The sequence below is a fragment of the Crocodylus porosus genome, unplaced genomic scaffold (assembly GCF_001723895.1).
Source record: "Crocodylus porosus isolate Cpor-Errol unplaced genomic scaffold, CroPor_comp1, whole genome shotgun sequence".
In the NCBI taxonomy this organism is placed as follows: Eukaryota; Metazoa; Chordata; order Crocodylia; family Crocodylidae; genus Crocodylus; species Crocodylus porosus.
In genome coordinates this window covers 92,385,455-92,401,700 of record NW_017728943.1, presented here as the reverse complement: position 1 = coordinate 92,401,700, position 16,246 = coordinate 92,385,455, and the positions used below count along the sequence as shown (strand labels likewise).

Genomic DNA, 16,246 nt, shown 5'->3' with positions numbered 1-16,246 from the left:
ACCTTGCATTTTTCAGTGTTAAACACCATCAGGTTCTCGTCCGCCCATTTGCTGAGCTTGTCCAGGTCAGCCTGGATCACCCGCCTATCTTCTGGTAGGGGGTCGGACTTGATGATCTGCTCAGGTTCCTTCTGACCCTACCAACTATGAAACTATACCCACACTTTTCTCTCCACTAACATGTTATTTGTGTTTGAGGCAGATGCTTGGACCAAGATGATCAATCCATTACATACATCTACCAGTAACCAGCTCTGAACACTGAAAATCTGGACCGATATAGAAGGAGATATGGAATATTACTTTAAAAATCTGATAGCAGCCTTTTATAAATGAGAGTCTGATAACTGATAACTCACAAAGCAAAACAGATGCACTAGGTAAGAATTTGACAGTTACCAGCTCAATATCTCTAGCATTAATTTCAAATAAATTGTCAAAGGTTCAAATAAAAAAAATCCTATTGTTGCAACCAATGCTACAATTGACTTTTAATGCTATATCTTTATTACATTTTTATTTTAGAATTTGTCTTAGATTCCAAGGAGACACTTTTCCCTCTATTGCCTTTTGGCACATAAAAAACAGAACCTCATTGTGCACTACATTAGGAAAAGAATTCTACAGACTAGAGTCACTCTTCCAAGATAAGTTCCTCTCCCATATCAGGTAATTGAGGTAAAAAATAGATACATTAGTAAGATTTTTTTTTTAAATAGCATAAACGAGGGGCAACAACCATGCAGCAGTCTCTTGTGCTGCCTTGTGGGGGTAGAAAGGAGGGCAGAAAAATAGCTGCTGTCACAGCTGGCCACACTGCTGCAGCTAGGAGCAGAGAAGCCAATACTGCCCCATGCACTTTTGCCGCCAAGGACATGGAGCTGTCCTTCAATGTTAGAAAGGATTGTATAAGTTGCCTAAGAGCTCCCACTAAAATTTACTGCGAATGAAAATAATACCCTTTTGATATAGTAACTTTGTGAGGGGACGTTTTCTCAATAGAAATATTGTTGACTATGTCAAATATCAAGGACAATTTATTCGTTTAGTTTGTCATTTAATATTCCTTGTTCCAACTCACCATTCGTATTGAATACAGAATGTGACCATAGCAGTATGCCATGATTCCAACAGGTACCACAAAGCAACCAAGAAAAAAAAAGAGCACAAAGGAAGTATCATTGGGATCTTTTGACTTCCAGTCCACTGAGCAACCCAGTCCATGTATTTCCAATGTATATCTGTTCCAGCCTAGAAGAGGTGCTCCAGTCCAGGCTAGTGAATAGAGCCAGATGTAAGTGATGGCCCGCCAGGACCAGGAGAAATTAATCACTTTTGCATGGACGACCCGAATGTAGCGCTCATAGGCAAGAACAGTGAGGGTCATGATTGAGACAATTCCTGTAAGGAGAAATAAAGGAAATAATCACAGGGAATAGACACAAATATACTGTCAGTTGGGCTACTGACTTAATCCTAGGGTGTGGACACAGGAATGCTTGGAGCCCTTTTAAAAGGGGAACGTTTCAGCAGCTGGTATAGTCCATTACGTGTGAACAAGCTGAGACCACTTCAAATAGAGCAAACCTGCTCCAACTTTACCTCTGGCTGAAGGAGCATTAAAGTTGGGTTTGCTGCTTTTGAATCCTTCCCAGCTTGTTGATGCCTAACAATTAGAACATACCAGCTGCTGCCCTTTTGAAACATTTCCCTGCTGGAAGGACTCCAAGTGTTCATGTGTCCATACGCTTAGTCTGCCAGCAGGCAAAAAATACAAATTCTAATTAGATGCTGCACAAAATGGGTCAAATTCTGTCACCCAGAAACATGTTGAGTGGCCTGTCACTGCATAAATAATACTACTAATTTTAAAAGGGCTACTCCAAGCAAATAAGGACATTAGAATCTGACCTCATCTGACTTCTTAGGGTATAAGGGGTATGAGAAAAAAAGATGAAGTCCAGGTTAATCCAAAAAAAATTATTTGTTAAGCATGAATTTATGTTACAGGTTGGTTTAAGGGTCAAAAATGCTGTAATTAGCCAAAACAACAACAGACTCTGTTAGAAAGAGAACATTTAGACTTATACCTTCATTTAAAAGGCATATTAACACTTGAAAGTATGGAAATGAAAAGTCAAATCTCCCCAAACATGTGACTGGTAGGATTCTACCTCTGTTTCTGACAGATTGTCTTGAAGAGTTTATGTTCTGTGGAGCCGCAGACTTGATATGGTACTAATGGTTCATCATTTGAAAGAGGACAGGTCATATGAAGCCTCCTGCTCTACCCATCAGATACCAGGTAGCTGAATTCTCTCACAGGAGCTATGGTTGGACTTTCAACACGTATTCTTCATTTGAATTTGTTACATTTTCCCCAAACCTAGACTTGTAATGAATGGAGCAAAACAGGAGGTTTAGATTAAGGTTGCTATGCCAGCATTTCTCTTGTGAATCACTGACTTCACAGGAGTTCAGCATAAATTAGGAGTGCAGGATTTGGCTCTGTATGAATTTTTAAAACTAATGATCAGGTTTTATTCTGCGCAAATAGCACAAGCTTTAATCAACTGAAGCCCCAGTTGCCACTGTCCATTAAGAACATGCATCTCTTCTTTAACCAATAACGTCTAAATACAAATGTGCTTACATCATAGCACTCAGCAAGTTCATATGCAAATTTCTCTAACAAATTTGTATACCTCCTTTCTAATAGGAAGAATATTTTATTTTTTTATGGAGATTCATATTTGTTGAAAGCTGCTTTCATCTTTTTGTGAGGATGTTTAAACATGCAGTCTTATTATTTTTCTACAGAACATCTATACCTGCAGGAAGGCCAAAAAGTAATTGTAATTGTAGACTGAAGCTCTTATTACTTTTTAAAAGTTTGAGAATTAAGAATGATAAATGTAACAGATGTTCACAGTAGCTTCAGTCAGCACCATATTAAAATGAATGTTAAGGACGGAACTAGAAATGATTTACTGCTGACCAATTAACCTCTCTGCTTCAGTGTATCCTACGTCAATGTTTCCATTAGCTACACAGGCACAGTCTCAATTGGCTACCTTACAGAAGCATAAGGAGGCTTAATAAAATCTTAGTAAGATCCCTATGAGAAAGACACTCTATCACTACAGATGATAAGTAGAAGATCTTCTTTAGAGGTGATATGGTCACTTACCTGCGTGCTCGTTTGGATGCACCCCATCTCTTACAGCATCTCAAAGCCCTTTGAGACACTGCAAAAGGCGCATTCAGGAAAAAAAAAAAACACTCCCCGTACTGCAAATATGCAGCACAGGGGCATAACCAGACCCCTGGATATCCAGGGGTAAAAAAATATCCTGGGGGGAAAAAGCAGGGCAGGGCATAGTCTAGGACTGTGCCCTGAAGGAACTGGAGGCTCGGCTCCACCACAGAGATTCCAGCCAGAGTGTCTCTATGGCTGGCCCTTGCCCCAGTGTTGAAGCACACTGCCTTCCTGTGCAGGGCAGGCAGGGGGCCAGCTGCAGGGAGCAGGACCCGGGCTCTGTGCTGGTAAGTAGGGGGTACTGGAGGAGGGGAGAGGGGACCATGGGGGGACACCTGCCAGCCCCATCCCCTACCCATTCCCCAAGCCCCCCAGATCACTGCCCCACCTAACCCTATCCCCCAACCGCTCCCCGAGTCCCCCCCCGATCACTGCCCCACCCAGCCCCCACATCACAGCAAAACAAAACAAGCCCTGCACTCACCAGCAGTAGCAGTAACTGTTGGGGTCACTGGGGCCTTGTGACAGAGTCCCCCCCTGCACAGCACAGGGCTGGGGGTGGGAGGGGTAGCAGGGACCAGTCCCGGTCTCAGCCCTGGACCTGGCTGCCTGGCACTTGCACTGCCAGTGTCCCATTGCGGGGATGCAGCCTGGGTCAGCAGGGTGGCGCATGGCTCACCATGCTGTCAGGTAGCTGGGGCCACTCAGGTTGAGTGATGTCAGGCCCTGGGTGACAGCCACAGTAACCCCAGCTGCCCAAGAGTGCGTGGAGCCATGTAGCACCCTGCTGCCCCAGGCCATACCCTCACAATGGGGCAGTGGCAGTGTGGGTGCCAGGCGGCTAGGGCCGGTCCCCTCTGCCTCGTATTGTGGGGGGAGGGCACTGCCATGAGGCCCCAGTGACCTTAATGGCAGCTGCCACTGCCAGTGAGTGCAAGGTTTTTTGGGTTTTTTTGCTGGGATGCTGGGGCCAGGTGAGGCAGCAATGTGGGGATCTTGGGGGACAGGTGAGGGATGGGGCCAGTGAGGGTTGCCCCGTGGTTCTCTCCCCTCTCCTCTAGCCCCCCCCCACCTCTTACTTACTGTCCAGGAGGCCCCAGTGATCCCAACGGCAGCTACTACAGCTAGTGAGTGCGGGGCTTTTTTTTAGTGCTAGGGGCTAGGACTGGGTGGGGCAGCCATTGGGGGCCTGGGGGTGCAAGCAGGGGATGGGGCTGGGCAAGGCAGCCATCTGGGGGGCTGGGGGAGCAAGTGGGGGTGAGGCACGTGGCCCTTGCAGGGGACATGTAGCCCCTGTTGGTGGGGCTATAGCCCTTGTTCAGAGGCACTCTGTGAACTGTGTAGGGGGCCTGTGCCCTGCGGGGGGCAGGGGACCCATTCCTCCTGAGCAGCCCCCACCATAGTTCCTCCACATCTACCCACACACCCCACATCCCTCTACAGCCACCCCCATTCCCCCACCCCCCGTTCTACAAACCTCACATCCTCCCAGCACACACCCTGCATGCCCAGCTACCAGACAGGATGAGACCAGCTGGCAAGGGGTGTGGCTGCAGGGGCAGTTTTCCCCACATCCTGGTTAGTGAAAGGGTCAGGGGGAGTTCTAACTGCTCTATGGTACAAAAAGCAAAGGCAAACAGCAAAGCTTATTGGTATTTAGAATTAATTTTATTACGATGAGAGACACACTGAGCAACCTAGGCTTCCAAATCACTTTAACACTGTAGATATATCAATAAAACATTGCCCAACTGATTGCTGTCTCTCTCTCTTATATATAGTGGTTTTTTCTTTTAATTGTGGAGGAACATGGATTTTGGGGTATTTTACAGAGTGACTTTGGGATTTTTTTATCAGGGATTTTTCAGTTTTCAAATAGGGAACACCAGAATTCCCGCTAGGAAGGCAAATGGCAGGACGCAGGCAGAGGACCTTGCTCAGAGCTGGCACCTTGGACCCAGCTGGAGGTGGCTGGCCTCCTGGCCAACTGCGGCCAGGAGGACCTGCTTTGACAATTCAAAGCAGGCCAGCCACACTGGGAACATCTTCTAGGTGACAGCTACCCAGATGGCAGGGCAGAGGCATACCTGGCAGTAGTGTCACACACAGGGCAACTCTGCAGCCACAGCCCACTGGAAGCTGACCTAGAGGGGCAGATGCCTCCACTAGCTGTGCAGTCCCCATCCAGGTCTGGCAGGTGCACAGCAGGTCACAGCCAGGCAGCAACTCCCACTGCCAGACTGCTGGTAGAAGGTGCAGGGAACCCTCAGGGCTGTTTCAGCAGTCCAGCTGGCACAAGAGGTAGTGTCCCCAGGTACCAACTGGCTGGGCCCAGAAGCTCCTGAGAGCAACTAGCCCTGAGCTACTTGCCAGGACAGTTTTTTGTACTGATGGGGCCAGGACAGTGCAGCTTTTTATACTGCTGGGGACAGCACAGGTGCTGGCCCCAGGCTGTAGGTTCCCCTGGCTGCAGGTTCCCCTGGCTGCAGATCCAGGAGGAGCCAGGCAGGGTTATTTTGCCCGAAGTGGCACAACCTGAAACACACCAAAGTGCATGTGCAGGCACGTGCACTGAGGCAAAAAGCCGCAACTCAGATTTGAACCACTTCTATTTCAGCTACTGCAAGACCACATGCCTGCATATGTGGATGTGCCCTTATTAATTAAAACACTATGAAAGTGGGAAGTAACACATCCTCAATATCAGTATTTGACATGCAACATGATAGCTGTTTTTCAGTTTGAGTATTTCTTTCCTATGTCATCTTCAGACTCATCAGTCACCACAAAAAGGCAAGTTGGTTGTAGGGAGAGGTGTCACACAGTCATGCCCAGGATGAAAAAAGCTAGATATGTTGTTTTGGCCCTAAAATCTGCACAGTTTCCTTAGGAAGAATACCTTTGGTCGGACCAAGAAAAGGAAATGCTACCAGAAGATGTGAACTAGGCTCTGCTGAACAAGGAAGAAAGCTCTTTAATAGAAAGACCTGTAACAGTAAATCATCCTGCAAGGCAACACACTTCATTCAAGATGAGATGCACTGAAATTAGACTGAAGACGGGGTTTAAAAGAGATTAGGAGGAGTTAGAAAATGACTAGAGACTTATATGGATAATAACATGGGAGGGGTTTCACTAGCTCAGATAAACAATTCACAGAATGGCATGGAGTCCATTCTCTGGAAAGAGAGAGAGAGACAAACAATTATCATCTTATTTTGTCCATTATCCCATGCATGCAATTGTGAACTTTTCTATTGTGTGGGCTACCACCTTACACAGATTCATAGATGTAGGGTCGGAGGGGACCTGAGCAGATCATCAAGTCCAACCCCCTGCCCTGGGCAGGAATGAATACTGGGCTTATATGACTACTAGTAAGTTTAAGGTCATATGACCCCAGCTAGGTAGTTATCAAGCCTCCTTTTAAAGACCCCTAAGGTAGGAGCCAGCACCATTTCCCTTGGAAGTTGGTTCCAGATCCTAGCCACCCTGACTGTGAAGTAGTGCCTCCTGATGTCTAGCCTGAACCTACGCTCAATCAACTTGTAGCCGTTATTCCTTGTTACTCCGGGAGGCGCTCAGGGGAACAGGGTCTCACCCACTCCTTCTGGTCCCCCCCCGGAAAGTTTATAGACAGTCACCAGATCCCCCCCACCCCTCAGCCTTCTCTTGTGGAGGCTGAACAGGTTCAGGCCCTTTAGCCTGCCCTGCTGCCCCCTGGTCATATGAGTGGCCCTCCTCCGGACCCTCTCGATGCTCTCCACATCCCTCCTGAAGTGTGGTGCCTAGAACTGGACACAGTACTCCAACTGCGGCCTGACCAGTGTCACAGAGGAGGAGGATCACTTCCTTGGACCTTCTTGGGATGCATCTATGGATGCATGACAAGGTGCGGTTAGCTTTCCTCACTGCGTCCTCATATTGGTGGCCCATGTTCATTTTAGAATTGATAATGACTCCAAGATCTCTTTCTGCCACTGTGCTTTTGAGAAAGGAGTTCCCCAGCCTATAGGTATGCTGCTGGTTCTTCCTGCACATAGTACTTTCTGTAGTCCCCATTATCTTTGTGACTGAGGACCTGGTTCTAACCACGACAAATCAGAACACCAAATAAAATGGGCCATTGACCTGGGGAGGAGTGGTGAAGCTGAAGAAAGGAAGGAAGTTGAGTTCTTAGTGTACTTGGAGTCGATAAAGAGACCTTACAAACGTGAAAGGCAGAATGAAGGGAAGAAATGCACTTGCAGCGAATTTATTGCAGTTAAAACATAATTTTTAGATCAAGGCTGTCCTTCCAAGCATTTGGGAGCCACACGTCCCATAATTCACACCCATGGGCTGCAACAGGGTAAGCCACAGATCCCTGGGCTGCATGCTAAACGGATGCTCCCCCTACTGTACCATACAGGCACCCCCTCCCCACTGCTGCAGTGGACACCCCTACCCCTTCTCTCCTCTCTACTGCACTGCATGCCCACTGCTGTACTGTACACCCATGTAGATGCTTCCCACCTCCCACTACTTTACTGTGCACCCCTTACAGTGTGCACCCACCCCACTGCATTGCACCCCCTACACCCCCACTGTACCATGTACCCACAAAGCCCCATGCTTACTCTTAGGTGCCTAGGCCATGCTGTCTGCACTCCAGGAAGCAGGGCAGTGCAGCACAGCCAGAGAAAGCCAGAATAAAGATGGGAAGCCTGGAGACTCTGACTGCTATTGCAGGTAGTGGGATGGAGGGACTGACAACTGGGTAGGAGCCTGGGGACACAACTTAATCCCTCTCAGGCCACACATAACCCACAGTACACCTGCTTACTTTGGCTCTATACTTGTGCTGGCGTGTAACCCCATTAATGCAAGTTTATGAAGTTTGATTAAAATAAGAAGCATACACTCCACCTGATAGAAGCACAATTACACAAATTAATTCACAGCAGATATGCACATTCTAAGGGTCTGATTTAGACCCTCTGACCTCTTGCAGCTCTAACTGACTTCTTAGCAATCTGTAAGGGCTCAGAGCCTCTGAAAAAAATCAGGTTATAGAACTCAATATGGATCCCATCTAAAATAACGGTACCTTCTTATTTTGGGTCCAGCTTGATTTGAAAGTAATGCCTACTAAAACAGATATCTGAGTTTTCTAGGTGGATCAAGGGAAGATCCTCTGGTTAGTCAGTTAAGTGGTATTTATTTAAATACAATTTTTTTTCTGCAAAGTGTTCAGTGAAAGTCTGCAAGTTGTCAAGAACTGGGCAGGAAATGCAGGGCATGGAAAGGAAGTTAGAGAGTAAACACTGCATTAATCTACTTGTTATCTATCTTGCACTCTTGTTTTGCAACAAGGGGAATCTTGAGGAAAGAAGACAAAGACTTTGGGTACAAAAGGAGATCTCTAAACAATTAACCCTGGGAAAATGAGGGATTTGAAGCAAGTTACACCCCATGGGAGAATATAAACCACATTTGTTTTTTGTTTCATCTGTGGTGCAGGAAGGCCTGTAAGCACTGAAACAATGTCATCTGAAGGGATGATCCTTAAAACAGAGTTGCTCATGAGTAGAAATACCCAGAGGCCTGATACTTTATACTGCAGAAGGCAAAGTGAACTGTGATGGTGTTCTGAAAACTGTAGGCAGGTAGCCCTGTTGTTCCTGCTGTGTCTGTAGTTGATTATATTAAATGTGATTTAAAGAATTGCTAGTGTGTTCAAATAGCATGTGTTGCCTCAGCAATTTAAACCAACTCTGAGTAAATGGGTTTTTAATGCCTACACAGCTTTTAATTCTGAGAGAGGGGATTATCAGTAGGCTATGAAACAAGATGAGATGAACAGCTGGGGAGCCTAACCCTTAGAATTCAGACATTTCTGGAGAAACGAAAAATTACAGAAACCTGCCAGAGCAATGGAGCTTCTTAAATTTGGTTGTGTTGATTTATCAGGATATTTTTGCCCTTTATTTGTTCAGTAAAGATAATCTTCTATAAAAGCTGCCAGTATTTCTTGAGTGTAAGAGTGATGCTGTAGCTGTGATGGTCCAGAAATGATAAGAGGCAGGGATTTCCTAGGGTGTTCTCTTTTATTGCACCAAGTAGGTAGCTGGGATAAAGTTAGACAAGCTGGCCACATCCAGATGAGGAGGGACATACAGTTTGTGGCACCACAAACCTTTTTGTACAGCCACAAAACACACTTGTGGAATGTTAGAATGTGTCCCATACTGCAAATTTGCAGCATGGGGGCAAAATTTGCTACCGGGATTTCCCAGTAGCAAAAAAAAAAAAAGAGCAGGGGTGGGGGGAAAGTGACACAGTGTTACAACAGCATGGGCTTGAACTAATGGAGGGTTGGTCCTCAAGTGAGATAATCTGGCTGCCAGCCAGGCTGTCTCTATGCTCTATGCTCCATTTGTATCCTGGATCAGTTGTAAAAATTATTCTCTGAGCAAAAATACAGATTGAAACCAGGATGACTTCATTTCAATTCCTCTGTGCAAAGTTTCTGCAGTTTGCATGTTGATCCTGTAATTTCAGCATTCCAGATCATATTGCCCCATTTTCAAACTCTGAACATGTGAATCATAGTTATTGCAGAGACTGGGAAGTATTGGGTTCTGATAGAAATAGCTATTGACTTGTTTTACAGCAGTTTTTCAATCACACAAGTAGAGCAGTTTTTCAGTCTTGCAAATGGTTCAAATATTTCCCATATCTTAAGTTTGAAGAAATAAATGTTATATGAGTAAAATTTCCAAAAATATCTAAGTGACTTAGGAATCTCTCTCTCTCAGAGGTAAAGCTTAGGTTCCAAATTGTTCAAGTCTCTTTTAAAAATAGCAGGTACCTAGGATATAGGAAGCAATTTTCCTGTTTCATGAAAATTTTTGAGATTTCAAATTGTTTTTCTATTCTGCCTCATAAACAAAGCAAGACCTCTTGGAATTTTTCCTCTAACAACAGCACTATGCTCTGTCACTCCTGAACAACCCAGTAATTAGAGCACTCCATTGAAATGTGGGAGATCCAGTTCAAGTCTTGATTTGATTCAGGGCAAATGTTCCCATCTCTCAGGCCAGTACCCCAATTGCTGGGATACACAGTATTCTTAGGTGTCTCAGTCTCTCCCTCTCTCTAATTATTCTGAGAATCTGGCTCTAAGCAACTTAAGTTCATTCTGAACCTGAGAAACCTTCCCAATAAACTGGTATTTTCCAAAAAAGCATCTACAGGAGCATAGTAACTGGAGTTATGAAGAACGGATTTCTCATGACACTGACTGCACAGTAGCTCAAAACTACTGTGCAGTAGTGTTTCATCACACTTCCTGCCTGCAAAATTCCTGACCAGCTCTAGCTGAGGAGCCTAAGTCTAATAAAACACTTCTGAAAATGTTCCCATCAATAAATGACTGTAGCTATTTCATGAGCTATCCACTGCTGCACTCTTTTCACCAAAACCAAGGTTTGGGCCTTTTTGCCTTCCATCCAAACACAGTTGTCTGTGTTTTCTTAATTGTGACTCCCAAGGTGAATAAAAACAAGGCTCCCTCTTATCCCTTACTCAGCTACAATACAAAATACATCTAGAGCCAGTGATCCTCATTTACCGTGATTAACCCTAATCAAATGCGGCTTTTCGTATAGCTGATGTCTATAGTGCTGTCCTGTATTAGTGTAACATGTAATGTTTTCATAGATTTATAACTTGGTCAAATTAAAACCAAATATCATTAGAACTTTACTTAAGTCCTAAGGATCTTAGCATCATAGGGCATTTTTACACATGTAAGTGCTGCAACGCCAGGCGCTTTGAAAATTACCCAGTGCTGCAACACTTGCAACTGTATAAGTTACAAAAGCTGTGACACTTCTAGCTGTATAAACTATGAAATATGCATCGGCACTGAGAAAATGGTGGCAGCACGCTTTTGAACTAAAACACATCAGAGGTGCTTTAGTTCAAAAGTGCACCACCACCATTTTCTACATGCCACTTGTAACAAGTGCACGTGGCACAGCACAGCGCATTTCACCTCAGCTTGTGTGCAGAACAGGCATGTTGCTGGACAGAAAAGTATGTGTATAAATGCCCCTAGAATCATAGGAATTAAGGGCTGGAAGGGACCTCGAAAGAATATTGAGTCCAAGCCACGTACTCTGGGCAGGAATACTGCTGAGATCAAATGATCTAAGCAAGGTGTCTGCCCAGTCTCCTTTTGAATACTTTCAAGGTTTGGGACTGCACCACCTCCTTGGGAAGTCTATAGAAGTCAGTTAGAATCTGGCTCTAAGCAACTTAGAACAGAAGTAACTAAGACACAGCCCATAAGTAGTATCTGGCCCATGGGGGTCTCCATGGGTCTGGAAATTTAGAAGTGAGGGAGCAGTGGCAGCACTAATTGCTACAGTGACCAAAGCTGTGATAACTAGCACTGCTTCCACCTCTTCTGCCACCAAACTTCCAGACTCTTGGGGAGCCCTGTAGGCCAGAAGACAATGCTCTGCGCACTGGATCAGACCCATAGACTAAGCGTGTGTGTTGGGTTAAGCACCACTGCATTAGAATACACAATTTCAATTCTCTTTAAAGAGCTACTTCCCAACCAAATTTATCTTTCTGTCACAGCCAGTTGCATCTTATTACAGCAGATAATTGTGCCTTTATGGCACTGAGTCACTTGCTGAGAAACTTTCTCCCTAGTGAGGGAAGTATGATACAACTGAAGGGAAAGGCAAGGCTTACTCATTTTGGTGGCTGTTGTCACAGGATTTGCATTGTGTGATGATGCAACATTGCATCATCTTGTGTTGATACAAGCCAGCAACAAGAAGAGATAAAAGTGATTTATAGTCTTAGAGAGTCCCACAGCAAGGCAACTAACATATGTAGGCCAGATTCTTTATTGCCTGCACCTTGTGTAACCATTTCTACCAATGTAATGTAAGTGAAAAATGTATACTAAGTCTGGATGTAAATGTTCCAAGTCAGGGTCTCAGGGGTGGCCGTGATGCCCCTTGGTGGCTCAGCGACCAAGCCACCTCCAACCCAAGGGTGTCATCTTGTCTTGCCTTGACAGTAAAATAATAAATGGGGAGGCTGCCCATAGGCCTTTGCGCAGCCCCTGTCCTGCTAAACTCCCACTAGTCCTCACTGGGCCTCACTCCAAAACTGTGCTGCACAGGACATCTCAAGCCTTATGGGCTAACTGTGTGGCTCCAAATCTTCCCCTACACCATGCCCCATGCCTCACAGATGTTATAATGACTTTGTTCCCTCTGTCAGAGTCTTAGCCTCCTCCCCTTTTATCTCACTAGGCCTTTTAGCATGGGCTCACTACATTGGACCTGGCTTTGAGGCTCTAGCTCTTGTTTGTCCCTTTGGTCAACAGGCCCCGCTCTCCTGTGTGGCTGTGCCCTTCTGGCACCAGGCCCCTGGCCTTCATGTGGCCCTATGCCCAATCTAGGCTCAACAATCTCGCATGAGCACACCCCTCTTGGGCACCGAGCTCTTGGCCTCTGTGTGGCTGCACCTCGCTCAGGTGTCAGGTCCCTGTGTGGTTCTGCAGCCTTATACTATGCCCCGCTCTGGGCTCAACAGAAGCACAAACCTTGAACCTGCCCCTAACAGGGCTCAAGGTGATTGTGTGCCCTTTTGGGCACTGATGGGACCTCCATAACCACTTCTTACTGTCTCATTCCAAACCACCAGACTGAACAGTAACATATGCCATAAGCCCCTGGGCTATAACAAAAATATTCATATAGCAGAAGCAGCCCTTTGCCTCTTTAAGAGAGCAAGCCTTTCTTATCTTCCAATGGACATACTTTCAGCCTGGGGCTATACCTAAACCTATACACTCAACCCCCCTGACTCTTGGACCCGCAGGTCCCAGCTCACCCCTTCCCTGGGCGTACAGACCACAGGTAGGCTCTATTAAAACAAAAGCCACTTTCCTACAAATCCGTCTCTCTCTGCCCTGGAAACTTGCCTCTGTTCCCTGGCCTGCAGAATTGTTTAGCTCAGCCCAGGTCCCTTTAGGAGCCCTGCTGCCAGGAGCTCCCACCTTGTAGCTGCCAGGGCAGAGACTACCTGACCCAGGCAGGCTCTGGGTTTATATAGCTCCAGCCCAAGCCCTCTTCCCCTCAGGTGAGTCATTCCCATTAGCTTCCCCCTGACACCTGCAGGCTGCCTCTTAGACTGCTTGTCCTCTTAAAGGGCCAGGCCCATCCCAGAGCCTTACAATAGGTAACCATCTGAACTCATGTTACATGAATTACATGACTGCACAATGAGGAAAAATATGGTCTTTCATGTGTAAACCGGTGCTTCCCTCCCCCACTTCTGTAAAGTCTGTCACTTATCTCAGCTAGGCAGGAGAAACCCACAGCAAACCTAAAGATGGTGGAGGGCATGGTGTTCCTTTGAACCATCTGCAGCTGATTTCTGCGTTTTAGAATTTTTATGTCAGGAGAGTCTTTGGGTACATTTTTCAAAAGCAGCAAAGGCCAGATCCTAATCACTCTCTAATAATGTATCTGTACTGCCTCCTAAGCAAGCATTGCCACATTCCCTAGAAATAACGCTCCACCCACTCAACCCACTAAGGAGCACAAATCTGCAGAGCAGACAGGACAGGGCAGCCTGTATCACAGACCATAGCCTCTGCCTATGCCTTCAGAGAGCCATGAGCAGCACACTCACGACTACCCTAAATCATCCAAGTTGCCTAATTGCAGGGCTTTGGTCATGATGAAGCGGGAATGAGTGGGAATTAGGGAACCTGTCACTTGTCAGTAGTCCATAGTTCAGCAAGGAAGCAGCGTAGACATGAAGCAGCGTAGACTGTGCCTGAAGCACAAGTTTCACTTAAGTCCTAAGGATTTTAGAAGTCAGTCAGAATCTGTCCCTAAGCAACTTAAAAACCAATTTGCCATTCTCTAAAGTGGTTCAGGCACTTGGGAGCCTTGGGCACCCCCTTAACTTATGTACTTCTGAAAATGTTACCCTCAGTACTCTTGTCACTGATGATCTTCAAAAGGCATATCTCAACAGACAAACTATATTCTGAAGTGTGAAAACAGAGACATATAGTGAAGTGTCTGATCTGATCTTTCTCTTTTCATACTGACATCTAATAAAAGTATCTCTTCGAGGCAAATCAAATTGTCACTTAACATATGCAAGTTTCTTTTCCACACGTGGAGCAATTGGATGACTGATCATTTTACATGAAGAGTCAAAGAATTCAAGTCTGTGAGAGCTAGGTGATTCTTCAGTGTTACATGCCTCAATTTCTGCCTCACAAATTGGCAGCTGCCACAGACAGCCGCCTCCTAATAATATAAAGGCACAGAACCAAAAAAAGATCCTATTTAAAATATACCATAATGTTCCTTTTTAAACATATTTTACACTCTTTTAGAGGGGAAAAATAATAGGGTCTTTGCACTGGAAAATCTAGGATTTTGAAAAGGTGAGTGTACATGGTCTGGTGCATCACAACACAATACATATTTTTCTCCAATTAAAAAGAAACTAGATGTTTTGTTAATATAAGATGTTTTGTTCAAATTAAGATTGAAACACAAACAAATATAACTTTATTGGAATGTACATTAATGTGCTATACTACTTATTACATACAACACAAAAAACAAATGAGGCAAACAATCAAAAATGTTAATTCATTCATTATTCATGCTGTCATTAGGCTTAAATTCACATCTCTTATTCACATTCATACAAGAAAATTTTCATATTCATAGACATTTGGGCTGGAAGGGACCCCAGAGGATCATCAAGTCCAGCCCCCTGCCCCAGGGGGAGGAATTCAGCAGGGATCATAGGATCCCAGCAAGATAAGCATCCAGATGTGTTTTGAAGGCGTTCAAAGTGGGTGCTTGAACTGCCTCAGGTGGCAGTCTGTTCCAAACCTTGGGGACCTGGACAGTGAAGAAGTTCTTTCTTATGTTCAGCCTGAATCGGTCACAGCGGAGTTTGTACCTTCTTGAGCATCTCTGCAGTGAATCCAAAACTTCACTGACAGTTATTTCTGAGTTAATGTTTCCACACCCGGACTAGAACAAAACAGTCTTCAGGGCTGTGAAATAGGAGAAGCTAACAGACAGCAACAGTGCAGAAGGAAGGGTAGCTTGATTAGCAGGACATCAAGACCATTCAAGAGAGTGTGTCATTAAAACACCTTGAGTGAAGAGAAATTAGCAGGAATTAGGTTGCTAATGAGCTACGAAGTCAACTGATTCCCTCAGCACTGCCTGAATAGACATGCCACTGCCACTACCAGAATGGTATTTTTGGCTTGTTATTTTATGTTGGCTAAGAGGAAGCAAGTAACTTCACTGGAGTCAGCTGGAGATTTGCTATTAACATCAGAAGTTTCACCTTAAATTGGATGCAGTACTTGGGAATGCCTCAGATGCCTCTCTCATGAAGACCGATACTGCTGAAACTTTTAAAGATGTTGCAGGTTTTTGGCGATTTTATGGAAAATTCAAAGGGTTAGTAACAAATTGTTTCTTTTAAATGACTTTTAAAATAACTCAAAAGGAGTTTTCTTGAAGGGCAAACATGTAGTTAATTCCTAGATTTATTAAGTTTTACAGATTTATTTAGAAAAGTCAGTCTTTAATCAAAGACCATTTATAATGCATTCTTCACACAAACTGAATAGTTTGAATGTGTACTTTAAGAGCATATAGAAAGTAACATTGACTAGAAAGGCACTACCACCATTTCCAGAGTTTACATCAGATAGCAGAGTTTATTTCCAGGTAAACGAAAGCCTTGCTTTTACTCTCTATATTTATCAGTTTTCACTTGAGCCCTGGTATGTTAAATCAAAATAATTTATATACAAGTTAATCCCTTTGTGTTGGTGACCTTGGTGTCTCAGACAGCTATTTAAAATGGAAAAGTGGTTTCAAATATGAAGTTAAAATTAAAAGCAAATATAACTTT

General features: G+C 44.8%; 1 protein-coding gene across 1 annotated transcript in view; it reads right to left on the bottom strand.

Moving 5' to 3' along the window:
* Positions 1–16,246, bottom strand: part of OPN3 (opsin 3) — a 40,308-nt gene that overhangs the window by 7,630 nt on the left and 16,432 nt on the right. Inside the window, exon 2 of the mRNA XM_019549801.1 lies at positions 1,082–1,401. Within this exon, the coding sequence (XP_019405346.1) occupies positions 1,082–1,401 (320 nt within the window). The remainder of the gene's footprint in view (positions 1–1,081; positions 1,402–16,246) is intronic.